General features: G+C 37.0%; 1 protein-coding gene across 3 annotated transcripts in view; it reads left to right on the top strand.

The window, feature by feature from the left end:
- FBXL20 (F-box and leucine rich repeat protein 20) overlaps positions 1 to 22,925 on the top strand; it is a 78,998-nt gene that overhangs the window by 15,463 nt on the left and 40,610 nt on the right. The window contains exon 2 of one of the 3 annotated variants that reach the window (XM_090291991.1): positions 11,335 to 11,447. The exons of the other annotated variants lie outside the window; for them this stretch is intronic. Within the exon in view, the coding sequence (XP_090148117.1) occupies positions 11,427 to 11,447 (21 nt within the window). The 5' untranslated portion in view covers positions 11,335 to 11,426. The remainder of the gene's footprint in view (positions 1 to 11,334; positions 11,448 to 22,925) is intronic. 3 annotated transcript variants of the gene reach the window in all.

Genomic DNA, 22,925 nt, shown 5'->3' with positions numbered 1-22,925 from the left:
CCCTACCCAATTTATCAGCCCACCCAAGCTGCTTTTTTGTATGAGTGGCTGATCTTGGCTTATGCTTCACAACTTCCTAAATCCTATCAAACAAGCAATAGCAGGCCTCAGTGGGCTCCAGGCCCAGCACTAGCAGCAGCCAGTCTAGATTCACAGCTTGGCTTTGCTTAGGAATCTTCAAGCCCAGCACAAGTAGCAGCCGTTTCAGATTGCTTTATAGCTCAGGCAGGGTGCCCCAGGCAAAACACATGTGGGGACTGACCTTGGCTTCCACCACCTGGGGAACACCAGGGCCAACACACCCAGTGGACAGCTGCAGAACAAGTGAGAGCACCACTTTCCTTCCTTTGCACAGCTGTTCTCCATGGAGGGTCGAGGGTGGTGGTCAGTGGTCACAGCCAGTCCTTGCAGCTGACTGGCCTGGGTAAATCCCTTCCATTGATCTGCCAACAGCCCCAAAAGCTCAACTACAAGAGGAGAGTGTACTCAGCCCACATGAAGATGGATCTTGAATATCCAGCTTGGATGATAGGGGAGGCTGTGGCACTAGACCCTACAGGACACCTACTACATTAGGCCATACTACCAAGACACGGAGTCAAAGCAGCTTTACTCAATACACAGAAACAAACACATGCAGGTGGTGGGCAGGGAGGAGGTTGCCAAATTGATGAGGCAAAGAAATATGGCCCAAATGAAAGACCAGAACAAAATTCCAAGAAAAGGACTAAACCAAATGGGAGATAGCCAGCCTATCAGATGCAGAGTTCAAAACAGTAGTGATCAATATGCTCAGAGAAATGATTAAGTACAGCCACCAAATAAAGGAAGAAGTGAAGATTATACAAAGTGAAATAAAGAAAAATATGCCGGAAACCAACAGTGATGGGAAGGAATTCAGATCAATGATTTGGAACAAAAGGAAAATAAACATTCACCCAGAACAGAAAGAAGAAACAAGAATTGAAAAAACAAGGAAAGGATTAGGAACCTCTGGGGCAATTTTAAATGTACCAATATTCAAATCATAGGGGTGCCAGAAGGAGAAGAGGAAGAGAAGATATTGAAAGCTTAAGTGAAAAAATAATGAAAGAAAACTTCCCTAATTTGGCCAAGGAAATAGGCATACAGTTCTAGGAAGTATAGAGAGTCCCAGACAAATTGGACCCAAAGAGGACCACACCAGGACACAACATAATTAAAATGCCAAAAGTTAGAGATAAAGAGAGAATCTTAAAGGCAGCAAGAGAAAAGCAGACTTACCTACAAAGGAGTTCCCATAGAACGATCAGCTGCTTCCTCAAAAGAAACTTTGCAGGCAAGAAGGGGCTGGCAAGAACTATTCAAAGTGATGAAAAGCAATGACCAACATGAAATGTTAACAAGAATTACTTAAGAAAAAAAAGATCAAAATTATGAACATTAAAATGACAACAAATTCACAACTATAAACAACTGAATCTAAAAAAACAAAAACAAACTAAGCAAACAACCAGAATAGGAACAGAATCATAGGTATGGGGATCATTTGGAGGGCTATCAGCTGGGAAGGGGAAGAGGGGATGAAGGGGAAAATGGTGCAGGGATTAAGAAGTATAATTGGTAGATACAAAATAGGGGAATGTTAAGAATAGTACAGGAAAGGGTGAAGCCAAAGAACTTATATGCGTGACCAATGGACATGAACTAAGTGGGGTGAGATTGCTGGAGGGAAGGGGGGGTACTGGGTGGAGCAGAGCAAAGGGGAAAAAATTGGGACAACTGTAAAAGTATTATCGATAAAATATACTTAAGAAAATACAAAAAAAAAAAGCTATAGAGTTTGTATGTTGTTTTTTAAATTAGTTAATTATTTGTTTGGGGGACCCCTGCTCTGTAACAATTCCACCCTCTCAGACTTAAGACCCTTTATAATCTTATACAGGACAGTGGGCGAAGGTCTCATGCTCCTCTAGCTGCTTCAAGCTGGACATGGTCATCCCACCTACCCTTGGGTCCAGAAATCCCTAATAAGAGTGGCGTTGCGGAGGGGAGGGTGGCCTTCCCATGTATGTTGGTTTTTGTGTTCTCATTTGTATTATCCAGTTTGGGTGCTCTCAGCTACAAGTAATAGAAAAGCCTTTTTCTTGACTTAAACAATAAGGTGTTCGTTATCTTACATTATGGGGAGTACAAAGCAAAGCGTTTTTCTAGGATTAAGAGCTGTGGTTTAAGAGAGGTAGTTTTCAAAGAGTCACATAGAAAACTGGTAAATCACCTGGACCCATGAATTTACACCTAAGAAATATAAGGGAGCTTAAGTGAGCACCACACTTTGTGTAACACTAACTTGGAGCATAATAAATAAAGACATTAGTGTTTAGTGTTGAAGCACAACCATGGAACCAGACTGCCTGGGTTCAAGTCTCAGCTCAGCTATTTCTTGTCTGTATTCAGATTTTTCAGGTTATATATATTGATCTTAGGGGGCTATTTTTTGTTAATCCCAGATTTTATTGTATTATACATGTATTACACATGATATGTAGCTTATGTGGTAACAGGTTTTTAAATTTAATGTCCCAAAGTGGTCATCAATTTTTGTAAATATTCTGTGTGTTGGAACAATGTAGGATTTTTTGTTTATTGAATGCATGAGTTTGATATTGAAAAATGACCACAGATACAAAATTTTACAATGAGATTGATTTTTAAAAGACTGCATTGCAGGAAGGGAGAAAAGCATATTTACCAGTCAGAGGCTGGAGTCCAGAGTATCTCATTTTCCTAAGTTCAAAATTATGGTCTTATATCTGAATATGAAATTGTTATGGCTCAACAGAGGAGGAGGCCTCAGGACCCTTTCAGTAGAGGAGACAAATAAAAGTGGAGGAGGGAAAAAACCTAGTGAATTTTAGCATGGGAGGGAAAGGTGAACCTTGGATTGGTAACTTGGAAAATTTTAAAACATCTATTGAAACTTAAAAATCAGCCCTTCAAAAGGGCTGATGAGACTTTTGAAAAGGGCTCATAATGTTCGTCCAAGAAAACATTAAGGATCCTTTTTTTTTTAATGCCTTACATTTGTTTATTTACTTATTTATTTTTAGAGAGCGGGGAAAGGAGAAAGAGAGGGAGAGAAACATCACTGTGTGGTTGCCTCTCACGCGCCCCCAACTGGGGACCTGACGTGCAACCTAGTCATGTGCCCTGACTGGGAATCGAACCAGCGATACTTGGTTTGCAGGCCGACGCTCAATCCACTGAGCCACAGCAGCCAGGAAGGATCCATTGTTTTTAAAGATCTTAATGTTTTCTAATTATGGCATGCAGTACACTGTCTTAATTATGGCAAAGCTAATTTTTTCAATCATTTCACATTTTGGCTAAGATCACTATTTAAAGCTCTGTGTCCTTGGAATATATTTATCCTCTGCACCTCAGTTTTTTAAATTGTGAAATGGAGATAACAATAGAATCCTTCCATCCAGGGTTGTAAGAGTTGAACAATACCATATATAAAAAGTACTTACAAGGAAGGTGCCAGTTGCACAATGTGCATTCAGTAAGTTCAAGTTACTATTATTTGATTTAGTTCATTACACATATCTGTTAGATAAAGCTTATTGTATATGTTATTCAAATCCTCAGTCTTTATTAACTTTTTGCCTATTTTTGTCTTTTGGTTTTTTTGAAAAGAATATTAAAGTTTTCAAGCCATGTCTAAATTCATTCATTTATTTATTTTTTATTCATTTATTTATTTTGCATACACTTTTTAAAAGTATATTTTATTGATTATGTTGTTACAGTAGTCCCAATTTTTTTCCCTTTTCTCCCCTCTGCCAAGTACCCCCCTTCCTTCCAGCAATCCCACTCCCCTTAGTTCATGTCCATGTGTCATGCATATAAGTTCTTTGGCTTCACCCTTTCCTATACTATTCTTTTTAAAACTTTTTTTAAGTGTATAGTTTTTTATTTTATGTAACATAAACAGTTATTTAAAGTTAATTTTTATTTAAGGAATTTCCCATGTTCTGAGTCCTTATTTACTCTTTTGAGTTTGAGCCTTAATCCCTTTTTCGCTCAATCCAGCTACCATGATAGTCAATTCTATATAACAGCAATAGAGATGATCATGTAATCACAAATTATTTGGTCACTAGCAACCTAGAAGGATTAGCTAGACAAAGGACATCTGGAAGACTCCAGAAATCTAAGACAGCTATTATAAAAATCTCACTGATTACCAATGGCTATTACAAAGTCACATACAGCTTGTGTTATATTTATATTGGACAGTGCTGACCTAGGGTTAATAAAATGTTCCCAATAGGCTGAAAGCTAGCAATGTAGCAGAAAGAAAATCTAGTGAGAAAATGTTTTGTGGTCTCCTATACAGTAGTCCCTCTGTATATTGCAGTTCACTTATCACAGCCTCACTGTATCGCAGGATTTTAAAAAATATTATATTTATGTATCGAGGATTTTTGGATATATCGCGGGATTTTGCGGTACTGATATAAAGCCATAGAGTGAGAAACTATATGCTCTGTTTGAAAAACAAATAGTTTAAATTAACTCAGCATTTGAGTTCTTGTGTTTCCCTTTGGGAGTTAATTATCAAACATAAACATTTAGTGCTTGAATAGCAGTGGATCATTTTCAAGGTTATTTGACTTAAAAGATTACAAACATCTTAAAACCTTAAGATAGCAAAGTAAAATTGTTTCCAGACTCTTTTGAAAATCACATAAAAACAAATAGAAACTCCATCTCTGAAACTATGAGACATCTATAATCGTACTTCTATGGGAAGAGGGAAAGCAGAAATAGTGAGTGGCCTAGCACAGGAGAGAAAGGTCAAACTCAAGTGCCTATAGAGGAAAGAATACTGACTAGAGGCAGCTTATAATTTGTATGTAAGGACCCCTGCCTGAAAAACAGAGCATGGAGATACCATATACTACAGATGGAAGCTGGGGGGGGGGGCTGTCTGAAAGTCTGCAATGGGACATAGACCCCCTTTTAGCCCCTTTTAGTCCCCCCAGTACTCACCCTCTTCACCCTAAGCAGTTGGGCTGCTGCCATCAGCCTTGTAGAGGTCAGGAGATTATTCTTTGGAAGAATTGAATTTGAGAAGTTCAGAACCTAGGAACCCGAGTCCAGAGGATGATGGGGCTGAGATGTCACACTGAATAGTGGAACCAGCCAGTCTCCATCCCTTACCTAGTTCCAGAATTCCATCAGCCAAGCAGAAAATTAGAGAATCATTGTCCTTATAAGAGAATGGCCCCAGAGAAAAGATGACTGAATTATTAAATTCTGCTTATATATCAACAGGCTCATGCCTATCAATGTTGATTTTTTAAAAACATCTGTAAACATGTTTATGTTAATTTTTATGGCTGATGGCAAACAACCTCATAAAGTTATTCACGACCATATTTTTTATAGAACTGCCTCACAAAATGTACATTCTAGGAAATCTACAAAAGCCTCGGATTAGAAAATTTGGGCGGGGGAGGGAGAGGGTTAACTAATAAAAGGTTGCCAATAGTATTTTTTTAAATGTATGGTATACCACTGATATTTTAAAATAAAATGCAGATTAATTTAAAACAAATCTAAAGGATATAATCCCAACATTTAAAAATGGAATGTAGATTTATGAAAAATCACATTGTGTTGATTTTATTTCATTTTGGATCACCACTGGTTTGGGGAGGTAGGATCAAGCATACTGCCAAAGAAAGTTATTAAACCTGTGTTCTCCATTAAGTCCTAATTTGTTACACTGGACTGCTTTTTCCTTGGTCTGCACCATTTTTAATTTTTAATTTCTTTTTGTTTAAGAAAACCTATTTTTAGCACATTCTATAATCCTTATGTTAATTGCATTTTTTTATTTCTATTGGTTTCCTTTTTGATTTTTCTTTTTCTTTTTGTTTATTTCCAGCTTTATCAAGATAATATTATAGTCATATAATATTGTGTAAGTTTAAGGTGTACTATGTGGTATAATGGTCACTATGCTATACGTTACATCTGCAGAATTTACTCATCTTGTAACTGGAAGTTTGTACTCTTTGATCACCTTCACTCATTTTCTCACTCCCCAGACTGTCCTCAATTCAGAGCCATAAAGGTGAAATGACATTTTGTAATTAATAATAAGCCCCTTTCAATGTAAATAAGGTGACTTCTGGAAAGCCCCTAGGTAACTCTAGGGTGAAACTGGTTGCCAGGGCAATGAACCAGGACTCGAGGGTTGGAATTTTCAGTCCTACCACTTGATCCCTTCACCCTTTACAGCAGGGAGGAGAGGGGTTGGGGGTTGAACAGTAACCAATGGCCAATGACTTAATCAATCATACCTATGTAATTAAGTCTCCATAAAAATCCAAAAGGACATCTGTGTGTAGGTGGCACACCCCACTTCTATAGGGACACAAGCTCTTGTCTCATGACCCTTCTGGACCCTGTGTACCTCTCTATCTGGCTGTTCATTTGTATTCCTTATAATAAGCTGGCAAATGTAAATTCTCTGAGCTTACTAAAACTGCTCTAGCAAATTACTTGAACCTGAGGAGTTGGGTCATGGGAATCACCAATTTATAGCCTGTTGGTCAAAAGCACAGGTAACACCAACCTGGGCTTGCAATTGGTGGCTGAAGTGGGGGCAGTCTTGTTGAACTGAACCCTTATGTATGGTATCTGACACTATCTCCTGATAGATGGTGTCAAAATTGAGTTACATTGGTAGGACACCCAGTCAGTGTCCGCTAAGGACTGGAGAATCACTTCATGGTATTGGAATACACACATCAGAATACCATTGTGCTCAGGAAAGATACTTGAGATTAATTTCTTTTTTTACTGAATTTGTTGAGATTTATTTTGCGGCCTAACGTGTTCTGTCCTGGAGAATGTGTATTCTGCTGCTGTCAGGTGAAATGTTCTATATATGCCTGTAAGGTATTGTACATTTGCGCCATAGTATTGTTCAAATCTTCTGTTTCCTTATTGTTTTCTGTCTGGAAGTTCTATCCATTGTTCAGAGTATGGTATTAAAACCCCCTGCTACTGTCATATTGCTGTATATGTCTGCTTTTGGCTGTGTTAGTATTTGCTTTATATATTTAGTGCTCCAATATTGGGTGCATAAATATTTACAATGGCTATACCTTCTTAATGAATTGACCCCTTTAGCATTATATAATGACCTTTTTGTCTCTTGGTTCCTTTGTTGTATTGGTCTTTTAGTGGTACAAAAGTTAATGTCATCTAGTTCAAGCTCCTTTTCAAAGGAAGAATCTACTCTGACATCCCTGATACTGGAAAGGATGGTTGACCAGTAATGGGGAGAGCTCACAGCTTTACAGATTTATTTAAGCCAAATCTGTCTGAATACAAATTGTCTCCATTCTTCTATGTTGGCTATCTGGAATAATAAAGAACTACTTTGATTCTAAAGAACAATTGGCCAGACATTCAATATGTTCTTTTATTCAAGACTTTAAATATTCCTTTTATCTTTACCATTTTCCCCAGAACTTAGTTTTAGAACCTCTCTGTATCTTGGGATCCATCTTCTATGTGATATTTAGTCAGATGTGATATTAGAGTTAACAGACACTCAGAATATACAGTAGGGTAGTTTTGTCCTTTGGTATGGTCCTTTACTTCCCATTAATGTATTCTAAGATTATACGTTTTTTTCCTTTTAAAAAGTTACATAAAGTTACATGACCACCTCATGATAAACTAAAACTCCATAAGTTTTTTGTGAAACTCAAGTTTCCTGTTTTGTATTTATGTAACTGGTAATTGCTTAGTTCCTGTTTAGTTCCTCTTGATACTATCCTTTCAAAATAACACTGAGTCCTTATTCTTTTATTTGAGTTATTATTTATCCTCATGAGTTTTGTGGTCTCCACGCATTTAGTAAACATTCTTTATGATTTTACCCAGGACATCTAAAACTCATGCATGAGAATTTTGGTTAAACATGAAGGTTTGGCTCAATATTTCTATTTCCTTTCCTTTTCAAAGCACTAAAATTATAATAAAGAAATAAAAAGAGGCATAAGACCATAGGGACAGAAATTAGTGGAAGAAGAAACTATGATCTTTAGATGATAAATTTCAACTGTTTTTAGATGATAAAAAATGGACGGACGAGTGTTAAGTGATTTAGCCAAGTGGAGGAAGGTACGCATTGGGTTGTCTTCAGGGACAAGCAAGCTTACCCTACAAAATTGCCTAGAAGACTCAACTTTAGAAGCGGAAAGTTTGAAAGGACAAGAATGAGGCTTGAGATTAAAAGTAGGTAATGGTTGAAAGTTTTATATTATGTGGTTGAATCCTATGCACACTATTTCTTCTCCCTCTAGGAAACTAGGGATTGACTATTTTTTTTCCTACAGAAAACTGGAAACTGAGGGTTCTGTGTCTAGGAACATCTTATGAACAAGATAGGGGTATTGAGCCAAGGCATTAAATGGTAATATACATATAGACCACTGGGTGAAATCATAATGAATTTTCATTTTGCTTCTTAATACCATGAATAGGAATAGATAGCCAAGGTTAACCAGATAGTTAAAGAAAGCCTCCAAAATGAGATAGCAAACAAAAAAAGAGACAAGGCAGAGAGCAGAGGGGAAAATAAGACTTGGGGTGGGGTAGAAGGGGAAGAAGGGGTATTAATCTCTAAGAAATGCAGTGTTGCATTTTCAGAAGAACAGGATGCTGTTTTGAAAATCTTTCAACAAATAACAAATAACTCTTGGAAATAAAAAAATATGAACCCCTCCCCCAAAGAAATTAGATGGAAAGAGCAAAAGTAAACTTGAAGCAATCAGTAATTAGAACAAAAAGATTATTTTTAAATTAAAAAAATTAAAGATAGACCAAGAGGTCCAATATTTGACTAATAAGGATTCAGAAATGAGAAGACAAAAAACAGTGAGAAGTGATACCAAAAAAATTTCCAAAGCATTTTCCAAAATGAATAATATATTTGCATATGGAAAGAGCTGAAAGAGTAGTAAAGACACAGACCAATAGGCTTAATCATGAAATTCCAGGAAACTGAGGTTACAGAGACTATACTGAAAGCTTCCAGAAAGTGTAACTAGAGGACCGATCCGACTGGCATCATATATCAGAGCAGTAATGGGAAGATAGAAATGCATCAACCTGTGTCTTCAGTGGAAAGGATTTCCAACCTATAATTTTATTTGTAGCCAAATTGTCAGTCAAGTGTGAGTCTAGAATAAAGATATTTTTAGGCATGCAAGTGACTCCAAAATTTTGGTTCTCATGAGCCGTAAAAAAAAAAAGTTATTATTTTATGTGCCCTTAAATAGCAAGAGAAAAAAATAAATAAATAAATAAATAAATAGCAAGAGAAAAGAAATCGGGTTCAAGAAGCAGAATTCAAAGAGAAAAGCCTAGGAAGAACCCAGGATGACAGCTGTGTAGCTGGTCTAGAGAATTCCCCAACAGAGTGAAGTAGAAGAAAGAACAAAGGGTTCTGGGAAGGTATGGCTCTAGGAAAAAACAGTATCTGCTGTGTTTGAGCATATAGAGAATATTGATAGACAATGACATGATGGAGCATTTGAGGAAAAGTTAAAAATATATAGGAAATAGAAAAAATGAGTGAGTCATTAATTTGTAGGGAGGAATGCATGGTCCTCTTCTACTTGGCTCAACATTGAGTAGTATCTGTCCAATCCCATATTCACACTAACTCTTATTTAAACAAAGATTGTGATGAAATTACACAGGATATGGAACGTCAGGGTAGGTTTTGAAGCTAAATACTTACATTCATGGAAGTATATCAGTAGATAATACACAAATTTGATAATGCAAGCATATTTAGAAAAAGAGGCAAATATCATAAGAAGCCCCTAGAACAGTGATTTTCAACCTTTTTCATCTCATGACACACATACACTCATTGCTAAAATTCTGTGGCACACCAAAAAATGTATTTTTTGCCAATCTGATGAAAATAGGTTTAATTTTGATTTACCAAAAATATAATAATAATGGCAATTTCCTCCCTTTTTTGCTCTACAGTGACTTTTTAAAAAAATCAGGTACCTGTACTTGTTTATAAGGATATCTGGTAACAAGACTTAACCAATCAGATGCAACCTTATTTTGTGACGTGACCAACAAAATGCAACTCTTATTATATGACCTATATATTTATGGTTGAAGTCGGGGCATTCATACTGGGTGGCTATTGTTATGGTGGCTGTTGTCATTTTTTATTTGATAGTCCAAGGGAAAAGAGGTCAGTGCCCCTGACTAAATAGGTATTTCATGTTTTAAAAATTCTTGTGGCACACTGGTTGAAAATCTCTGCCCTGGATGATTCAGTAGAGTATAGGGATAGGGAGGACCCTACAGTTTTCCCAAGTCCTTTTGTCGAGATTGACTTTTTTTATAAAAATTTAGTTAAGCTACATGGCATATTATTGAGACCTCTTTCCAGATATTCATCAGTTAATTAATATCAGTCAAACACCTAGCTATATCATGCATTCTTTGTTTAACTAGTTTTTTTATAATAGCACTATTGTTTTGTTTCTGTCATGGCCTGAGTCTAATAGATTTCCCTCGTCTGTTAACTTGGTATGACTTTTTTTTTAAACCTCACCTGGGGATATCTTTATTGATTTTAGAAAGAGAGGAAGAGGGAGAGACAGACAGACAGACAGACATCGATCTGATAGAGAAACATCAAATGGTTGCCTCCCATATTTCTCTCAACCTGGGAAAGAACTTGCAGCCTACAGATGTGCCCTGACCAGGGATCGAACCTGCAACCTTTTAGTGTGCAAGACGATGCTCTAGCTAACTGAGCCACCCGGCCAGGGGTGGCTTTCTTACAAAATTGTTTCTTCCCTTCCACTTTAAAGAATCTTTATCCTAATTTAACATATTGTTTCTTCTCATTCTGTTCAAATTTAAAATATAATTTCTGGCGTGCAGTTAAGATATCTAGGGTACAATGTATTTTATTTGTTTCTTATCTAAAATAAGGGAATGCTTTTTCTGTGAATAAATGAAAGGGGAAAAGCTGGTGTTCGTGCTGCCTGTCACCTACCAGACCCAATAAGCAGAGACACGGATGGAATCTTTACGGGCGCTTTGTTCAGGTGGTTGGCAATTGAGAAGATGGGGGGTTTGGACCCTAACAGACCATCTTAAATTCCATTATAAATGGACCCTTTTTATAAGGAGAGAAAAGTGTAGGTAAGGGGTTTGGAATTCAGGGAAAAAGTTAATCAGATAAAAGCTGCAGTATTCCTTCATTTGTGCCCTGGGCAGTGGTCTTTGTGTCCTGGGCGAAGTTCGTCTCACCCTGGTGTACCATGCCTCAGATACCATCTTGATTGCTTGCAGTCCTCCTGAGCACAAAGATGGAGTCTCCTGGAGTCAAGGTGGGTCATACCTTCAGTTTCTGAAACCATAACTTTTTACATACATAGATTACTAAGCTTATTAGCTGTTACCTGAAACTAAAATTTTTGCTTCATTTGAGTCCCCCATCATAAATTAAAATACTATTGCTTTGGAAATATTTTCTGAGGCAGTAAGATGATTTAGAATGTGTGTTTGTGAGTGAATTGTAAAATTAGTGTCTGACATATGTCTTTGAAAATTCCTCAGATTCTTCCAGTTTTTGGTTTCTGGCACATTGACTAGAATTTGTACATGAGGAAATCACACCCTGCTTTCCCTTGATTTACCAATCCCTGTGGCATTTTGGAATATGAAATTCAGTTCAATGCCTGCTACTCCTGAGTCAAACCCTATTGTGGTTTGCCGTATCTACCTCTTAGTTCTTTAGCATGTAGTTAGGTGGGGTGGGACTGGGATAAGTGGAAGAGGAGAGGTGACAAGGACATGTAATTATATCACTACTTTGAATTTTTAATTCTTTCACTTCAAACTTCAGAAGAAGTTTTCAATAGGACATGGAAGATTTTGTCAACACAAGAACTTCTAAACCTGTAGAACATTGAAGAGTTTATTCAGCCAAATTGAGGACATGTTGGGAAGCAAGATCTCAAAATGCTCTGGAGAGTGGCAGTTTTGCAGTTCTTTTTTCACATTTGGAATCAAAGGAGGGAAGGAATCTATTGGTGATAGATTAAGAAGGTGAAAAAGCAAGGGAGAGAAATCCCTATGATTGAATAAAGGGTAAAATGGAGAGACATACTTTTACATTGGTGGGTACAAGATAATCAACAATTACCATGAATTGGAATAGTATACAGGCAATAAGATCATGTGTTCCCTTGAGGGTGGTCACACCTGAGGGGTCTGAAAAAGGGGATTACTCTGGCATTTCAAAGATATAACCTAGATGCATAAGAACAATGGACAGAGCATACTTAAGACAAAGGTAGAGCTTCACTAAAGACGTTACAGGCCTGGGGTGTGACTAACCACCATGACCTGCCCAGTGAGGAATTTATGATCAGATCACTGTGAGGTTACTTCAGTCACTGAACTTGTTAGATTTATTACATAGCCCCTATTTCATTCACAATTTTCAGGCATGAGCAGTTCTCGGGGCCCTAGAATGTTGCTGGGTACAGCTGAAACTTAGTAGATGAGAGAGATACTCAACAGAGAACAGAATAAAAATGTGTACTTATTCTAGACTGAGAACAGTGAATTGGTAGTGGATATAAATTTGGTTAAGTAAAATAACCAATAAGTGGGATAAAAGAAAGCTTGAAATATTGAGTCAGATGTTAGAGGTGTCCAAAGCAGAAAGTTTGACCTATTAAGTAATGTGTCTGTTTTCTAAATGTATCCCTTCTTTGGTGTTTTATCTAGGGATTTCTTTCTTAGGATAAATTTAGTCATAAGATGGTAGTGCACTGGCAGTAGTTTTCTTCTAAAAAGTAGTTATATTTCTGTTAGGGAAAAGACATTAGGTGGAGGAATTACAAACTCATTTTGTTTTATGTTTATTTAGCCATACAAAAATGTTTTTCCTTTTAGATTCTGGCAAGAAAACCATCCAATCAGAAAACCATCTGGTGTTGGCTTAGCTAGGGAATGCCATAATCAGTAAAAATTACTTATAGAAAAAAAAATTTTTTTTAAATCTTTAACTCTGGATTTCTTTCTTTTAAATAATTTTTTTGTCTTTTTAAAAAAGATTTTATTTACTTATTTTTAGAGAAGGGGAAAGGGAGGGAGAGAGAGAGGGAGAGAAACATCGATCAGTTGCCTCTCATGCATGGCCCTACAGGGAACTGAACCAGCGACCTTTCACTTTAACAGACAACACCCAACCAGCTGGGCCACTCCGATCATGGCTGGATTTCTTTATAAAAAGTTAATCTTACTAAAAATTTTCTCCTACTGAAAGATTTGATTTATATTGGGCTGTCTTTGTATGTCTTAAGTTTTATTCAAATCTATGAAATTTAGATCATGAATCATAAACTTTTTAAACATAGACTGTTTTTGTAGGTTTCACTGTTAACAACTACTCACACTTAGTGGCTTAAAACAGTTATGTAGTCTGGCAGTTCTGCTGCTCACTGGAAAAGGTCACTCATCTGGTAGCTTGACTGGAGCTTGAATAATATAAGATGGCCGCACGTACAGCCTGAGACCTTGGTGTCACTGTTGGCTGGTAGTCTTTTCCGCATGATCTCATCATTCAGAAGTTTATCCTGGGCTTTCTTTTGTGGTGGCAAGAGTGTTTCAAGAGGCTAAAGCTTCAGTGTCTCTTAAGGCTTAGCTTTGAAAATCATACAGTGTTAGTTTCACCATAATCTTTTGGTCAGATCAAGGCGCCATGTTAACTCAGATACAAAGGATGGAAGAATTGACTGTACCTTTTGAAGGGAAATGCAGCAAAATTCCATTGCAAATGGACATCGTCACAAAGACATAAGATTAATTTGGGGCCATTATTAAAAGGTTCTACTATGGTCTCCCCTCTGTCTCCAATAATTTACATTCTTAACACATGCAAAATATCCCTTCTCAAAATCTCCAAAATCTTATTCAAAAATAAATAAATGTAAAGACTTGTAACTGATTCATAGATAGATAGACATGTGTGTTCTCATGTGCAGTTCCTCTTGATCCAGAGACCTATGAATGAAAAAGGAAAGTTATCTGTTCCATATACATAACATAAAACAATGATGTCACAGCGGTAGAATAATGGCAACAGACATTCCCCCTAAAAGAGGGGAGTAACAGGAGGCACATAGCAGTTGTTGGTCCATATTAATTCAGAAATCTACCTGGGCACATGTTGTCAGGGCCACCTACTCCAGGAGCTGGAAATGTGCCTTGATAGGGGCCCAGTACTACTTGCTGGGAAAGGTTCTCTTACCCATTGTTTTCTGTCTTGGTACCACATACTGGGCTTCTAACGCTGCTTTCTGAGAGGTCTCTGCTTTTACATTAGAAATGTCTTTTGAAGCCCAGTAGCTTTCTCAGTGTACTTTACTTCCTATAGAAGGTTGGAAGCCCTGAATCCTCTTTTGATTTTGAGTGGTCTCTGTCCCTTTTTAAATACAGCTGGTACAACTTTCTTAAATATTTCTGGGATTTTCTGTGAATCTTATTTGTGTTATTTTATGTCCTAAAAAGCCACATCATTACAACACAATTTTGGTTGTGTCATGCTACTGTGGCATAATTCCTTTAATTTTCTTAGAGGACTTTTTATGTAGCTGAGAGAGTTAACACGGCATGGATTTAAAATTTTTTTGAGGTCTTAAAAGGAGTTTATAGCTACCCCCTTGATCTGATATTTACCCGGAGGGTAGTTCTCATTTTGAGAATCTTATTGGCTTAAGAGGCAGAAGATGAGGAATAGTTTTATTTTCCAATCTAGCAAATTCTAGGCCTTCTGTATGTTATCCAAAATTTTTGAAAATTGTATAGTTCTCTCTTTAGCATATTTTTTACTGTACTTTATCATATACAGCTAAAAGAGGTCAGTTGCCACTGCTAAAGCAGCTAATATAAACATGTTCAAAGACTAAAGGAAATCGGGTTTAAATCATTAGAGGAAAGTATGAGAGTGACTCATCAAACTGAGAATGTCAATAAAGAGAGAGAAATTATAATAAAGAACCAAATGGAAATTATGGAGTTGAAAAATAGAATAACTGAAAAAGTCACTAGAGGTACTCAGTAGCAGTTTGGAGATCTCATAGAAATAGAACGAGTGAGCTTGAATATAGAAATTATTCAGTTTGAAGAAAAGAATGATGAAATAAAATAAGTAGAACCTCTGAGATCTGTAGGACATAAATATACCAACAAACATGTTAATAAGGGTCTCAAAGGAATGGGAGAGTCAGGGGAAAATATTTGAAGAAATAACAGGTGAAATTTTTCTAAGTTTGACAAAACATTTATCTGTACATTCAAAAATCTTAATGATATCCAAGCAGGATTAACACAAAGAGATCTACACCTGGACCCATTTTTGTTGACCTATTTAAATCCAGTACTAAGAAAAAGATCTGGAAAGCAAGACAAAAATAATCAATGATATGCAAGGGAAGGACAATATAATTAACAGCTGACTTTTCATCAGAAACAAAGGAAGCAAGAAAGCATGTGGATGACATTCAAAATATGGAAAGAACATGAAAGGACACCCTCAAAAAAATGAAAAGTCAACCTAAAGAATGGGAGAAATTATATACAAATTATGTCTCCTAATGGTCTGGTATCCAGAATATACAAAGAACCTCATACAAGTGTTGACATCCCTCTTAAGGGACGTACAGTTACTGTGAAGAGTCTCAGAGACACCCTGCAGAGGGACTTCAATCACATCACTAGAATTCAGTCTCCTTGGAAAAAAAAAAAGAAGAGCCTCCAGGTTCACAAATGGTGGGGAAATAGAAAGGAACTGGCTACCGTTCACACTACCTGCAGTTATGTACAGATATGATCAAGGGTGTAACTGGGCTTCCATTACAAGATGAGGTTTGTGTATGTATGTTCACTTCCTCATCAACGTCATTATTCAGGACAGTAGTTCTCTTGTTGAAATCAGAAGTTGCTTGGACCAAAAAACATTCACAGGGTTCGAATGAAGTCAAGGTGATGCTTGTTCAGTATCTCAAGCCCAGAAGATGAGTTAATTCTTGAAGGAAACAACATTGAACTTATATCTAACATAGCTGCTTTGATTCAGCAAGCCACAACAGTTAAAAACAAGGATATCAGGACAATTTTTAGATATCTATGTTTCTGAAAAAGGAACAGTTTAGCAAGCTGATGAAGAAGATCTAAGTTGTCCAGCCATAGAAACAGGAAGGGGCCAGATGATTCCTCAGACTTACTGATATTTTAAAGATGCAATAAAAGCCATTTATTGATTTGGGGTGGGGGAAGATTCTAGTAACCCAAATGTCTTTCAGTTAGGAAAGATTAAACAAAATATGGCATTCCATACATCGGACTACTATTCAGCAATAAAAAGGAATGAATTATTAGTGCATGTCACAACATGGATGAGCTTCAAAAATGTTATGCAGTATAAAGGAAGCCAGTTGCAAAACAAAACAAAACAAAACATGTTTCCATTTTTTAAATGTCCAGAAAATGAAAATCTACAGAGACAGAAAGTATATTACTGATTGCTTGAGGTTGAAGATCAGTACAGGGATTGATTGCAAATGGATTTGAAGGATATTTTGGGGTGGTGGAAATTCATTAAAAATAAATTGTGATGGTTGCACAGCAAATTACTTAAGTGTACACTTAAAGCCAGTAAGTTTTAGTGTGTGTGAATTATACCATAATGAAGCTGTTTAAAAATGCTATATGCAGTTGAAATTCCATGATGGTGAAATTTAGCAATTATTACAACTTATCTTTTTAAAGATTTTATTTCTTTTCCGAGAGAGGGGAAGGGAAGGAAAAGAGAGGGAGAGAAACATCGATGTATGAGAGAAACATCAATCAGCTGCTGTCTCTCTAAGGACACTCCTAGAAATTGTACTCATCACTATCTTACATTCCTTTGGCCAGAATTTAGTAACCTAGCCTTAATCCAGTTTGTAAGGGAAATAAAGTCTTTCCACACAGCCCTGTGCTAGCTAAAAATTGGGAATGCTATTACTCTAGAAGAGGAGATGTATTATCTCCCAAAATACTCACTAAAATTTGTATTTCTTCTATAAAGCTTGAGTAATATAGATTACATCTTTTAAAAAAATTTAGGAGTTGGTGACTATACTGTTTAATTAATTAAATTATCAGCAGGGGTCACTGTTGAGCAAGTGTTTCTTTTCTCTTTGTTCATCCTGTCATTTCCCACCCAGATCCAAGATTTTAAAGCTTCTGGCTCTTGTTTGTTTGCTAAGCATTTAAATTTATTATGTTATTAAATAAATCCCCAAAATTTGCCAAAGTAAGATTTAAAAACTGATCAGAAGGCTACATTAATAGCAAAAAAATACTATTCAGGAACTCTGTTAGATGATGTAATTAAAATTTGTAATAAGTGGTTTTAAAGTTGTATTTTTCAGCTGTGTAATTATAGAAAACAATTATAGCATTATGCAAAGCAACAATAAGTGCTAATGTATGACAAACAAAATCACTTAAGTGTTTCTATTTTTTAATTTAAGAATGTGCTATCCCTAGGAAACGGCTGTAGCTATGTCTCTTTGCTTTTTAGGGGTTAATAACCTACCTTGAAACAAACAATAAGGAGAGAACAATCTATTTGCTCTCATGTTTTTTTCTCTGACTACATCCTTATAATTGTTTGTGTGTAGATTATAAAAATACATAATGATATATCCTCAGGTTAATATAAAAAATCAGATACCCTAAGAATGTCACATGTTTGAACAGTCACTTCCTCTACAAGGATTATAGCTTAAATCCTTCACAAATTTGTTGTAATTCTTTATAGCCTTGATCTAATTAGTTTTGACACCCTTTGTATTTTGCATGAGAAACCTAGAGTTTCAATTCAACTGAAATAGTAAAATATCTAAAACATACAATTGATTGCTTCTGTGAAACATTTGTTTTACAAACATTACCATCAACTGGAGCAGAAGCCATTTGGGTTTTCTAGAAAACATCTGAAATTAGTATATCTACAATAATTTAACTTAAAAAGAGAAGGAACAGGAAAGAAGTATGCAGTGCCACCAAACAAGAACAACAGTCAGACACAAAAGAAAAGAACCAATGGAGGCAACAGTGCTACCAGAAAACAAAAGATAAAATGGCTGTAGGAAATCTTCATACATCAATAATTACCCTAAGTATAAATGGGCTGAATTCACCAATAAAAAGGCAGAGAGTAGCAGATTAGATCAGAAAACAAAACCCAACCATATGCTGCCTTGAGGAGACACATCTAAGCTACAAAAACAAAGATAGGGTCAAAGGGTGGAAAATGATTCTCCAAGCAAATAACATCCACAGAAAAACAGGTGTAGCCATACATATATCTGACAAAACAAAAATCCTTCTTCTCTCCAGGATTTTTTTCATTTCTACTGCCCCTGAAATCTTACAGAGACCTGCATCATATTTTACTTGAGCTATAATTTCAGATATTCTTAGTTTATTTCCTTGCTCCTAATCCAGAGTAACTGGGACTACTGTAACAACATAATCAATAAAATGTACTTAAAAAAATGAAATGCAGACATGCTTTGCCTCCTTTCACAACTGTTGGAAGGATTACATTTCCCTTAAAGATACAACAACCAGAACTACCAGAAAACAGAACTGCATGGAAGTATAACAAACAAAGATATAAAGAAGTAATCAGTCAAGGAACTAGTATAAATGACCCACGGACATGGACAATGGGGTGGGGATTGACTGTGGGAGAAGGGGTGGGTAGGGTGGGGGGAAGCAATGGGGGGAAAAGTGGGACAACTGTAGTAGAAAAACAAACAAACAAAAAGAAGTACTCATCCAGACAGGTAGAAAGGGCAGAGCCTGGGCAGAGAGGGCCCGGTGTGGCATCTGTGGTGGTAGCAATGGCAACAAGGCAGTGGCTGTGGCCAGCCATCAGAAAGAACAGTTACACATTATAAAATCTGGGAGGGACACCTGGGGAGCGATCCCAGCCACAGGCCAGGCTGCACGGTTCATGGTTCCAGCACTGCAAAAATAAAGCTTCATTGCTTCTGACTGTGAAAACAAGTGGGGGTAGGAGTAGTGGAAGAAACTTCCAGTCTCTTGGGAGAGTCTGTTTAGAGAGCCCCTCATGGTCCTAGAGCATACACAGACCCAGAGCAACGGCTAGAGGTGTACCGATCACATATGGGAAGCGGGTGAAGTGACTGGAAAAGGGGCAAGTGCTAAACAAGTGGCATTGTTCTCTCTCAGACCCTTCATCCACATACAGCACCACAATGTGGTGAAACAGGCTACCCTGCATTGACAAACACTTAAGGCTTCACACATTACAATGTAACAGGTGCGATAGCTCTACCTAAGACACAGAGGCAAACCCAGGAGGCTGTCAAGTTGAGGTGACAGAAAAGTATGGTCCAAAAGAGGTAGCAGATTAAGGTTCCACTGGGGGAACTAAGCAATGAGGAGATAGCCAACCTAATATATGAAGAGTTCAAAACACTGGTGATAAAAATGCTCACAGACATGATTGAGTATGGAAAATGCATAAGGGAAGAAGTGAAGACTGTACTAAGTGAAATAAACAAAAATCCACATGAAACCAATGGTTAAAAGAAGGGAGCCAGTATTCAAATGAACTTTTTGGAAAATAGGGAAGAAATAGACAGCTAGTACAGAATGAAGAAACAAAAATTGAAAAAAAACAAGGAGAGGCTTAGGAACCTCTGGGACAACTTTAAATGTGCCACCATCCAAATCACAGGGTTGCCAGAGGAGAAGAGGAAGAGCAAGAAATCGAAAACTTATGTGAAAAAGAAAATGAAGGAAAACTTCCCAAATTTGGTGAAGGAAATAGACATACAAGTCCAGGAGCACAGAGAGTCCCAAACAAGCTAGACCCAAAAAGGACCACACCAAGACACATTCTAATTAAAGTGCCAAAGGTTAAATATCAAGAGAAAATCTTAAAAGCAACAAGAAAAAAGAAAAACGTTATCTACAAAGGGGTTCCTATAAGACTATCAGCTAATTTCTCAAAAGAAACTTTGCAGGCAAGAAGGGACTGACAAGAAGTATTCAAAGTGATGAAAAGCAATAACCTACAACCAAAGTTACTTTATCCAGCAAAGCCATTGTTTAGAATGGAAGGTCAGATAAAGTGCTTCCCAAAGTAAAGGCTAAAGGAGTTCATCATCACCAAGCCCTTATAATATGAAATGTTAAAGGGATCATTTAAGAAAAAGAAGAAGATCAAAACTATGAACAGTAAAATGACAACAAACTAATAATTATCAACAAATGAATCTAAAGAAAACAAAAATAAAATGACTAGAAGAGTAACAGAACCATAGATATGGAGATCATATGGAGGGCTGTCAGTGGGGAGAATGGGAGAAAAGATGCAGGGATCAAGAAACATAACTGTTAGGTACAAAATAAACAGGGTGATGTTATGAATAGTACTGGAAATGGTACCAAGAAGAGGTGGGCAAAGGGGAAAATGTTGGGACAACTGTAATAGCATAATCAAGAGACTATACTTAAAAATTGGAATGCAATAATTATTGCAAAATGAAGACCCTAAGAGTTTGGTGTGGTTTGTCATTTATGAGGTCTTGTTTAGTTTTCAGTTTTTAATCAAAGGTATTCCTTCCATATGATATCACCTAATACAGGAAACTAAAGAACAACATAAACAAATGAACTAAATAGGACAAGGAGCAGAATAGCAGTCAATAGGCGGAGGTGGGAGGGAGAGAAGGGGAATAAGTAAGGGAAAGGTCTAATCAAGGAATGTGTATAAATGACTCATGGACATGGACAACGGGGAGGGATATGATTGTGAGAGAAGGGGTGGTCTGGGTAGGGGGGAACAATGGGGGAAAAATGGGACAACTGTAATTGAAAAACCAAAAAATAAAAGAAAAAAAAGAGAGAGAAAAAATAAATGGAAAAAAAAAAAAAGTATTCCTTCCCTGGGTATTCACAGACATCTAAAACTTATTGTTTGGAGCTGAACCCCTGACCTTTTGACATTCTCCTTGTCATCACTTAGGCCCATCTCCTTGTCCAAGCATGTGTCACCTGGTTTCATGAAATAGTCTTCTATTGGACTTTGCTTCCAGAGTTGCCTCAAAGTAGCTAGAGTGGTCTTTTTACTAAAAACAAAATTAGTATCATGCAACCTTACTGCTTTAAAAGGACTCAGTGGCTTCTCAATGACTGTACAAACCAGTATGATGGGTTTCTTTCTCTCTGTCTGACCAACCTTGTCCTCAGTACCACTGTAACTCTGCTGCAATGTGTGGGAGCCTAGAGTGCCAGGCACAGATTACTTCCTTGGCCTGAAGACTTCAGTGGTCTGAATCCAACTGTGCATTGTTGAGCAGTGTTTACACATGACTATAGTGTCAAGCCTGGATGCCTCAGAGTGGTTCTGTCAAATCAGAGGCAATGTGGTAACCCATTAATCTATACAGGACGTTTAAAACAAAAAAGTTAATTTATGGAAGTTAAAGTTTGGATTTTGAATTATTCCCTAACAATATTTAGTACTATCCTTCTATTTTGTACTTCATAAGCTTATAGCAATGACCCGATATGACTTGTGAACCCTAACTTTTTGTCAGGATTATAATCTCTTGGCATTAGCCTCAGTAAATTGTTGGACCTCTGGGCTTACACGGCATGTCCACTTGACTCAGAAACAGCATGCAATTCCATTTCCTAGTGTTATCTCTAGGAAAAACATGTAAGAGGAAGGCCCAGGCTCCTGCCAGCATGTGCAATAGCTGCACTGTGAGCAGATGTCTGTTGAGAACTTTAGGATCAACCTGTGTACTTTTCTTACCTATATGCAGTTTCCATTGTATTATGTGCTCCATTTAAAATGGAATCTCAGATTAAGAGCATGGTAAAAAGTAAAATATAGAGGAAAATGGCCTTTTAAGTGCAAGTTACCATTCTTATAATAGATATACCAGCATCTCTGGGAGAAAACTGCTCAAACTTTTCAAAAATTAAGAATGTGACCTCACTAATTACAAAGCAACAAGAAGAGGGGAAAGGTGACATAGCTAGACCACCAAAAAAGGGACATTTGGAAAGGGGGGAAAAGTGTCATTAATTTCAAGACCCTTGATCTTTTTTGAAAGGACTCTTCCAGCTGGCTAACAAATGTAATCAGGCCCGATGACAAAGTAAGCAGGTTCAGATTTGTTGGGAAGCATCTGGATCCCTCTTTTATGTAAGGATCATTAGGTCTAGAACACAGAAAGTGATAAAAGCCCAGTGTAGGCAAGTTGATGCTGTGGAAGCAAGGAAACAGCAGCAAGGAGGGAAGCTGATTTTTGTTATTAAGACATTAGATGGGATATATATATATATAATGCTGATCCAATGAGAGCAGCATCTATGCCCAGAAGGCTTTGTCCATAGGGAAGATTGATGCTTGCTTGAAGGCAGTTACTTTTAGTGAGTCATCTAAACCCAGTATACTGTATTAACTAGAGATTGAGTACTTTGAGGTTAATATGGTGCTGAGGTGTTGTTTTCTGTATTTTGTAATTATTAGTACATATTATTTGTTTCATCTTAGAGTAATGCTTTGTTCCATCTTGATGTTAAGAGTTTAAAAAGTTTTTTTTTTTTCTATAATGTGTGTCTGCTGGATTGTGTGTGTCAGTTATACTTATCTGAAAATTTGATTCATAACTCATGAATTACTAAGGCCCTGCTGTCCATCTGACAAAGATTGTTATGTTGCAGGTGGAGATGGGGCCCAGGATCTTGGTGGT

This window comes from Furipterus horrens, unplaced genomic scaffold (genome assembly GCF_987537825.1).
Source record: "Furipterus horrens unplaced genomic scaffold, mFurHor1.1.pri manual_scaffold_11, whole genome shotgun sequence".
In the NCBI taxonomy this organism is placed as follows: Eukaryota; Metazoa; Chordata; class Mammalia; order Chiroptera; family Furipteridae; genus Furipterus; species Furipterus horrens.
The sequence above is the reverse complement of the archived record's forward strand: the minus strand, read 5'-3'. Positions and strand labels throughout refer to the sequence as shown.